The sequence below is a fragment of the Lynx rufus genome, unplaced genomic scaffold (genome assembly GCF_022079265.1).
Source record: "Lynx rufus isolate CCGP_SWC_20201006 ecotype Redwood Valley unplaced genomic scaffold, mLynRuf1.p SCAF_7, whole genome shotgun sequence".
In the NCBI taxonomy this organism is placed as follows: domain Eukaryota; kingdom Metazoa; phylum Chordata; class Mammalia; order Carnivora; family Felidae; genus Lynx; species Lynx rufus.
The window spans coordinates 95703095-95712903 of record NW_025814889.1 but is presented as its reverse complement, the minus strand read 5'-3'; the positions used below and the strand labels follow the sequence as shown (position 1 = coordinate 95712903).

General features: G+C 39.1%; 1 protein-coding gene across 2 annotated transcripts in view; it reads left to right on the top strand.

Annotated features, from left to right (window-relative positions):
• The first annotated feature begins 580 nt into the window (after positions 1-580).
• The window catches only part of TSPAN8 (tetraspanin 8), a 44066-nt gene continuing 34837 nt past the window's right edge, over positions 581-9809 (top strand). Inside the window, exon 1 of one of the 2 annotated variants that reach the window (XM_047066151.1) lies at positions 581-1009. In XM_047066151.1, the coding sequence (XP_046922107.1) occupies positions 950-1009 (60 nt within the window). In that variant the 5' untranslated portion in view covers positions 581-949. The remainder of the gene's footprint in view (positions 1010-9809) is intronic. The other variant, XM_047066148.1, reaches the window with a different exon arrangement.

The following is a 9809-nucleotide window of genomic DNA, read 5'->3' as shown; positions in this document are numbered from 1 at the left end:
TTTTTTTTTTTTTGTCCGAGAGGACCCGGAATCCAGAAACTGGGTTGGTGGAGAGGAGCTGTTGCTAGGTATAACTTATCAGAGAATGGGAAGTACAGTGCCTGCCTTAACAGTAAACTGAACTATCAAAATAGCTACACATTATAAAATGAACATAATGGGGCAGTCAGAGAATGACTCCTGAATTTTTTTTCTTTTCCACTGTAAGAAATAAAGATAAAAACCGTATGGTCTTATCATAGGCAGGGCAATCTCTTCTTCCTCACTTCCTCTATGAGTTATTCATAGCAGCTCCGTGGACTTGTTTTGAGTTTAGTTTAGAGGCTTTGCAAGGTGGTACCTGTAATGGTTGTTCCCACTATTCTGGGGTTAAGAATGAAAGGTGGCTACGTGTAAGCCTTCAGATTTTGCAGATTTCTCAATGTATTTTATTGCACCCGGAAGAAATTGTGCATTGTTGAGAAAATACAATGCAAAAACGAGTTAAGACACAATGCCCCTTTATCTGTCAGCAAAACCAGTCTTACTTCTCTAAAGTGGAAATAGAGAGCAGGGAAGTTGTGGGTTCTGAAATCCAACAACCAAGTATCGCTGTGCCACTCTCTCCCCGACCCAGCGCCACTCCTTAACTTGATATCTGTTTACTTTAGAGGAGGCAGTTTTGGAGAAAGGATCATAAATATCCTGGCCCAGTGCCCCAGGAGCCATGACAAGCAAAAGAACATACTCGCCTAGAGATAGCCCTTGTGATATTTAAATGTGTGGGTTAATTTTTTATCCACTTTAATAACTGGATTATTCCCCTCCACCCCTCCTTTGCTTTCTATTTCTGCTCGGAAGCCGTGGGCACAGAAATCTCTGCAGGCAGATTACTCCTGAGCATATTGCAGGACAATCCTATAACCAACAGATACATTTGCAGCATCTGGATTCCTGATCTTTCTTCGACATGGCAGGTGTGAGTGGCTGTTTAAAATATTCTATGTTTATCTTCAACTTCTTGTTCTGGGTAAGTGTTTTCTTTTTTTTCCTAATTATCAATTTTATGCAAGAAAGGGGATCTTGATATCAATAGCACAAATAAGAACAGACTCTGCACTAGAGAAATAGGAGGAGGAAGAAAATGTATTTTCCATTTACTTGTTTGGGTTTGTTTGTTCTTTCTTTGGTTATTTCAGTAATTCAAAATGAGCCAGTGACTCAAGAAAGTAGACTTCAGGATCTGCGAGGGTAAACATTTCATAAATGTTTTGATATTGTTGCAAAACAATCACAGGAGAAAAAATACCCTTTAATTAAAGGACAACTATTCTTAGTTGTATATCATATAGGCCTCCCTAGTTTTAAGGACCTTGTGGGAAAAATTTGGTCTGATTCCACCAGAACCCAGCCCCTGAATTCTAATCTTTACATCTGGGTCTGAAACAGGTGAGTGGTGGGTTGTCAGATGATAGACATGAGGAAGGGATCGTTTTCAGAGACCCAAAGAAGAAACAGTGAGTCATAAAGTAACTTGAGAGGGAAACAATAAAATTGTTTAATCAAGGAAAAATTAAACTTTCATCATGGAAAAAATAAAAATTAAACTTACTAGGTTTATATCAACCACTGAAAGTCAGTATTTTGATTTTGATGTGTCATCACCCCACCTTTTAATCAACAGCGTTGGTATTTTAGCAGGTTCTTAGGTGGTTTTTTTTTTTTTTTGAAAGCTTATTGACATAAGACAGCAAATAAGTTGGTAAGTAGCATCAAATGTTAAAAAATGGAAAAATAAGATCTGGAAGGCAAAAGGTAAAAGGCAGGCTGGGATGTTGGAAAATTGCCATTATCACTTTTAGTATATATGGTACAGTTAAAGATTGTTCAGAAGTAAATCATTAAAAATAGCCCAAAGTTCTTAAATGAAGAAGTCATTTTGTATACTGAATTAAAAAATGGCTTATGCGATGTAAGCAGGAGAGAATTCTGGTTTTGTTTTTTACCTGGTTACCTTTGGTAAACAGGCAGCTGGTATCAATGTTGGTAAATTTCTGTCCAATTAAAATAATGATGTACCTAATTAATCTCAATTGCAGGAATACAGTCTTATTGTCCAAAATTACTTTCATTCAGTGTCAGTAGTCCTAATGACTACAGATGAAATATTGATGAAGTAAGCAAATGAGGATATAAATAAATAAAATAAAATAAAGAAGAAAATTTGTCTTTTACTTCCTCTTTTCCCTAGGAAAAATGGGCTGCTTTTGCAAATATTAAATGTAGGTCATGAATATATATCACTTTTTTAAAGTTACTCCAGATTAATTTCTTCCCTTGAAATATTTAAAATTGGTTAAAGTTTGAGAGTAGAATATAAACAAAGGAATGTCTCTGTACTTTTGATTGGCTTTGTTTGTAGCTTTTTGTTATGGAGAATTTTGAACATTCACAGAACAGAAAAGGATAATCAACACATCACCCAGCCCCAACAGCCAGGACATCATGGCAATCCTTCCGGGTGCTCTCATCCACTTTCTCCACCCTATGTAAATTGAAGCAAATCCTAGATATTTCACCTATAAATATTTTAATATATATCTCTAAAAGAGAAATAATTCTTTAAAAAATATAACCACAATGTTAAAATTTAATAAGGATTTCTTAATCGATTATCAAATATCCACCTAGGGTTTAAATTTTTAATTGCTTCATACATATTCTTCTTTAAATCAGAATCTAAATAAGGTTCAGACATTGTGATTGGTTGATATATCCTTTATGTCCATTTTCATCTTTAGGTTCCCCTTCTGTCTTCATCTCTTTCTCCCCACCTTGAAATTTTATGAATCGGTGTCATTGTTTGTGTTATCACATTACCCACGGGCTGGAGTTTGCTATTTACATATCCATGGTATAGTTTATCATGTTCCCCTGTCCTCCGTATCATCTCCAATCTAGTGATGGCATTTGTCACCTTGAAAAGATTCAGGTTGCTATTTGGGTAGGAGCACAACTACTTTATAAGTGACGTTGTGTTCTTTCTTCACACACTCTCTGACCATGTCACATTTTGTGATATTAGTTGCCACTGATGCTGGAGAACCTAAGAATCAGTCCATTAAGAGTTCCAAACTGGTGATACTCTGTGCTCGCTTCGGCAGCACATATACAAACTGGTGATACTCTATGTCTATCACCTTTTCTTCATTTATCAGCTGGAATATTTTCAATAAAGAGAAACTTGGCATTTACTGATTGGTTACCAGTAGTATCCAGTTTTTATTAAAAAAAAAAGGCAGCATAAAGGCTTCTTACTCTTCACTTAACAAAATGATGAGTTAATTTGCAGGATCATACAACAGTAATAAGCAAGTATTTCTGTAAGTAGCCTTATGATATAGTAGATTTAAACTCTATCACCATTCTTATCTTTGTTGATGTGCAATTTGTTTTACCTTTGACCACTGGGGAGTATTTTCAGTGAGACCTTTTGACATGATCTCAACAACATAACTTCTTCCCCATTTGGTATGAAAAGATGTTCCAGGCTTACTTCACTAGTTCCTGCAATATACCTGGAATCAGTTTTGTTTTTTTTTAATTTTTTTAAGGTTTCTTTATTTCTGAAAGAGAGACAGAGTGCGAGCAGGGGAGGGGCAGAGAGAGAGGGAGACACAGAATCTGAAACAGGCTCCAGGCTCTGAGCTGTCGGCACAGAGCCCGACGCGGGGCTCGAACTCACGGACCGTGAGATCATGACCCGAGCCGAAGTCGGCCGCTTAACCGACTGAGCCACCCAGGCGCCCCTGGAATCAGTTTTTTTCTTCAAGAAGTCCTCATATTTGTTTTTAAGAAACTATGACCATTGTCTTTTTATGGTACACAACGTACATGGGCCATTTAAACAACCAAAATGTGAAAGTGCTAATAAATGCATGGCTCCTATTTTAATAAGATGTTCCTTAATAAGATGTTCTAAAGTGCCTAAACTGGTGGCAATCTTCAAATCATGAAATCATCAAAATATATTTGTTGCATAAAAACAGCATATACATTGCCGGTTGCTATTATGAATACATCAGAGGTCAATGTTTCATTAAATAGCTAATTGGGAATTTGAAATAGATCTGAATTTTAAACTGAAATGATAAAGGCACATTAGGAAAGGGGCATGCTATATGTTTAGGATTATATATGTAAGTTAGAGATCTGTACCATGCTGAACCTAGATATTGTCACTGCTTTCCTGGGGACCTCTGATTATTTTATGGTTGCTATTGTCTCTTTGTTTTCTGATAATGAATACAAAGTCATTCTGATGCATTATATTTCAGTTAGACATTTCTAATTTCGCTGGGGTAAAAGGCCTTGTTCTTTCCATCAACATATTGGTATGACCTACAATCTCTATATGACATATCTTGAAATGTAGTCTTTGAATGAGAACAATGGTGGTAAAGACCAATGATAACTTCTCAGCCAACAGGTGACATCAATATTCTCATTCAAAATCTAGACAGCAGGAGTCTCTGAGGTTAGGGAATCACTGCTATTTCTATTCTCCCCTCTATCCCCCAGCCCAAAGTTCTCAGTTAGGATTTTATGACTCTTCATAGGAAATTAGCAATTTGTCACATTCCTAATGTTTACTTAAGTAAAAATTTTAATGGTCCCACTGATGTGGTTTTCTTATAGATATCCATGGCTTTATGTTTTCAAATGCATTCTTTCTGGTATAACTTGCAAAACTAAGCTTTTGCAAAGTAGGGCCAGATGTTGACATATCTCTGAGATATGCATATGGTCGTGTAAGCTAAACATACCAGTTTCTTTTGTGAGAGAACTTGAGATATGTCACATAAATAGGCAGCAATTTTCATTTGTCAGAATTAGCATTTGAAGAAGAACACGTGGAAACAGAAATCATTCTTAATCACTGATGCTAGCATTTGATGTAAGTTACAGTGAATGGAAGGTGCCGTAGAGAATGGATAAATTCCAGGTTCAAAGTCTATTTCTCCAAGTCTTGTGTGTGAACAGATGAGACGCCCAAATTTTCTTGTGCTCCTCTTAGATATCTGAGGGGGAATATGGTAGATGCTGGGGCATATGGTAGTTGCTCGGATATGGTAGTTGTCCAGATAAACATGGGACACAGCCGTTAGCCCAGGGATGCAGTGGAACTCCTGCCAGAAGTAGAGAGCTATAGAGAGGCCAGCCCTGTGTGCAGGAAAGCAGAGTGAAGCCACATTACCAATCCCAAATGAGGTAAGGGGAGAAGGAAAAGCCAGGTTGTAAAAACCAAATGTATCAGCAACTGCAGGAAGCCAGTGTGTGAAGCAGTGTGAAGAGAGCAGAAGGAAGTCAGAACTTGGAGAGAGTCCAGGAACCAGAATTTTGATATTCCTCATTGTATTTTATGTGGTGCCTGGGTCTCTTGGCTGGCTGTGCTGAGAGCAATGAAGAGAGTTAAGGCAGACATAACTGAGATAGGGGAACCTTAAAAAATCAGGCCCAGGGGCCCCTGGGTGGCTCAGTTACTTGAGCTTCTGACTCTTGATTTCAGCTCAGGTCATGATCTCAGGGTCATGGGATTGAGCCCCATGTTGGACTCTGTGCTGAATGTGGAGCCTGCTTAGTACTCTCTCTCTCCTGTCTATGCCTCTCTCTGCTTATGCCTCTCTCCCTCACTCCTGTGCTCTCTCTCTCTCCCAAAAAACAAAGAAAGAAAGAAAGAAAGAAAGAAAGAAAGAAAGAAAGAAACAATCAAGCCCAATTATATTACTTCCTGTCAGTTGTTGAAATCTCCCATGATAAAGACTTGACTGTGGCTAGAATGTGTGAACTTTTTATATACAGTGGCTTTCTGACACTGTGCCATCAGTGTAGAATTACAACAATGACAGAAGCCCAGTGTAGAATTACAACATGGAAGCCCAGTGGTTGAGAGTTCAGACTGAACCTCAGCTCCTTCATCACTAGCTGTGTGACCTAGGGGAAATTAGTTAATTTCTCTGTGCTTTAAAGTTCTTCATCTTTAAAACTGGGGATCATAGTAGTATCTACTTCATGGCGTTGCTGGGAAAGTCGTTGATTGAGTTAATGCATAAGAAAGAACTCAGAACAACGCAAAAGAAATGTTCAAGAAATGGACATTTCGACCAACGTTGTATAGACATTTTTATGAGACAAAAATATGAAAGTACTCTGTGTAGTGATAAATCAATTCCAATGTTGGAATTTGAAACAGAGGAGGAAATAAGATGGCGAGAATTATGATGAAGGCAGAAATTCTTCTGTTACAAATTAGGGGAAATGGAAAGAAAGCATATTTTTGTAAGCCGACTTGAGATGCAAATCCTGAATTCACTCTATATTGCTCTGTGGCCTGGAACATGTCCCTTAACTTTTCTGTGCCCCAGTCTCTGTATTTGTAAAATGAGGATGATAATTTTATCCAGCAGAGTTAATTGTGAAGATTAAATAAGATACTTTCTGAAAGCCTATAACCAAGGACTGTCATGCAATAATAGTTCAATTAATGCAATTTCCCTCAATTCCAACCATTATATTGCTTTTTCATTTTAAGTATTAGAATCTGGTATGGTAACATTTTATACCTAATTGGCTTTTAAAACTTAAATATTATTTTAGCCCTACTCTGGTCCTCTTCTCGCCTCATGGGGCAAGGGATCTGCGGGGCTAGAGAACTATGCTCACTCTGAGCCTGGCCTCCACTTTGGGGATTTGGGATCCCAAATTTCCCTTCCCAAATGACTCCAAACCTGTTTCCAGAGTCTGCACAGGCCCTTCTCCTGAAGCGATCAAGGGGGAGCCGTTTGGCAGAAGGGGAGCAGGTTGTAACAGAGCTGGCTTGCACTGAGGTAGCCACACTCATTCCTATCATGTCCCTCAGAGTTCAGGACGGAACCGGAAGTGAGGGCCTGGGCGGGGCTGGCTCTCCCCAGGCCACCAGCTGCTGGTAGCAGATTCTGAGGAGTCAGAGAATTCTAAATCAAACCTCATCTTCCAGGTCATTAAGTGGGCACCCTTGTCAACAAGGTTGAAGCTAGGAAACATTTTATATATGTTTATTACTGTGAATTCTAACTTCTCAATATAGAGACCTGTGGTCTGTGGACCGTCTGTGATTTGCGTCCTTGCCCCCCGGGGGACCCTGCAAACGTATGTTCAGGTCTGCAGGTGTTACTGCCATGGCAGTTGTGCTTTTGACACAAAGCGATAAAAACATCCCTGAATCTGCATCTGTTTTATGATTCAGAAACATTCGGGTGCTAATCAAATGCTGAACATCTCTCTTTACCTATTTTGAAGTTATGTAAATTTTAGTGATTGTGTGCATTCATGCAGCAAAGATAACCCGAAGCACGTTCACCCAGACCCTACTTATGTCAGAAAGGAACGTGTTTGATTTCTTTCCCCCACATTTAGAGCTATTTGAAATTAGAATTTGCAGCAGTTGTACTGGGCATTTGGCTTACTTACTAGGTTTAGAAGATACCCATGAATGCGACTATAGAGACACTTTGCTGTGTACTTAATACTCATTGTTACAATAAATACCAGTCATTTGGGGCTGAAGATAGAAAAACCATGAAGGCAGAGCCTGCTAAGAATTGAAATTTTTAATTGACTCCACTGGTTCAGAGCAGAAAAGCAGTGTGTGAGTGGCAGGAGGCCATGTCAGTAAATCAGAGCTGCATTAGGCCATGGCTGTGGAGAGAACGTAGAGTGACCTCTCCTCCAACAGGAAATCCGAGAATTACCATGACCCACGTTGTTAGAGAGTGAGGCGAAGGGCAGACCCTACTCTCAACGAATAATATAGCAGACAAGGTCTCATCTTATTCAAGGATGAATAAAGGAAAATCTAGCCCAAGTCCCAGTAAAAGGACTGAGGAACAAGTGACAGGGAATGTCCCTCTGAAACCTTAGAGGACAAGCACACATCCCTGAAACACTCCAGCATCGTGGAAGAAGGATCCTGAAATCGGTCTCCACAATGCAATGCCAGAAAATAATAACTCCCTGTGAAACAGAGGAGAGAGACCATGAGAGAAAAAAAAAGTTAACCGGAAAAGCATAGAATGGGAAGAAAAGGAAAATGGATACAATAAAGAAATGGTTCATGTAAACCCGATATGCAATGGTAGAATTAAAATCCACTCCAGAAACTACATGAAATGGATACAGTGATACAGAATCCCAAATTGAGAAGCTCTCCCAGAGGAAAATCAGAAAGAGATAAATGAGGTGGAAGAAGACGGTAGAACAGAGAATGGAAAACCAAGACAATTTGTATTCCTGAGGAAGAGGATACAATAAATGGAAAACAAATAATTTAATATAAAAAATTCACATAAGCAACAGTTGCACACTCTGCATTATCTTACCACGATGCAATGAAACTAGACTTTTAAATAAATGTTTAAGAGAAGAAGAAACTTGAAAATTAACAACTTTCCTAAAATGTTAGTACTGTCCTAAAATGTTAGGGCTGTTGGGATTCTCACCGCCTGTAATCATGGTGTCTAGTGTCCTGGGATTACCATAAAGACAAATCTTGTAGTTTTCCAGGCTATCCATTTGGGTGTGTTCTTATTCTTTCATAAACTTTTAGGAAGCTTTCCCCTAAGCTTATCTAAAATGTATCCATTCTGGACCAATAATGATGTAGCTCACAATCCATGCTTCCTCATAGCATAGTGCTATGCACTTCCCTCCATATGCAACACTCTTCAAATACAATGTGATAAAATCCAAAGATAGAATTGAGGGGCATCTAGGTGGCTGAGTTGGTTGAGAGTCTGCCTCTTGGTTTCAGCTCAGGTCATGATCTCACGGTTGATGAGATCAAACCTTGTGTCAGGCTCCATGCTAACAGCACAGAGCCTGCTTGGGATTGTTTTCTCTCTCTCTCTCTGCCTTCCATCCCCCACCCCCAAATAAATAAATAAACTTTAAAAAAAGATAGACTTGAGAGGAAGGAGTAGGGATGATTGGCGGACACACTATCAGAGAAGAGGACAAATCAGCTTGTTCTATGCCATTTATCCTTGATCTAGATGGTGATTCCATTTTTCTTCCTGACACTTTGTAGTTTTCAGCTTCTTTCCTGTCTCAGTCTGCTTGGATTGCCAAAGCAAAATACCACAGGCTTGGTGGGTTAAACAACAGAAATTTATTTTCTCGCCATCTTGGAGGTTAGAAGTCCAAGATCAAGGTGCCAACCAATTTGATTTCTGGTGAGAGCTCTTTTCCTGGCTTGCAGATGGCTGCCTTCTTGCTGTGTCCTCGCATGGTTTTTCCTCCATGCATCAATGCAGAGAGAAAGTGAAAGACACAGAGACAGAGACACAGAAGTCTCTTCCTCTTGTTATGAGGTCACCAGTAATGTCAGATTAGAACCCCATTAAACGGTAATTAACCTCCTAAAGTCCTATCTCAAAATACAGTCAAACTGTAGGGTAGGGCTTTAATATGTAAATTTGGGGGGATATAATTCAGTCCATAGCATGCTCAAAAGCAAACATCAAAATTATTACCTATTTTTTTAGAATGCTGGCTCAGACAAAATGCAGCCTAATTCCATAAAAAGAAAGAGGTCTCATGAGAGCTGAGTAGCAACCACAATGATCTTCCTTCAAAGAGAAGCCAGAAGGTGGGCACTGGGGGGAAGGAGGCCTGTTCTGCCACGTCTACTTTGGGCTCAGAGGCCCAAAATATCTACTCATTTCCTTTACAACCTGATCAACAGAAAGTAGGACAGAGCTGGATACTTATTTCTTGATTTATACTCTCAGTTA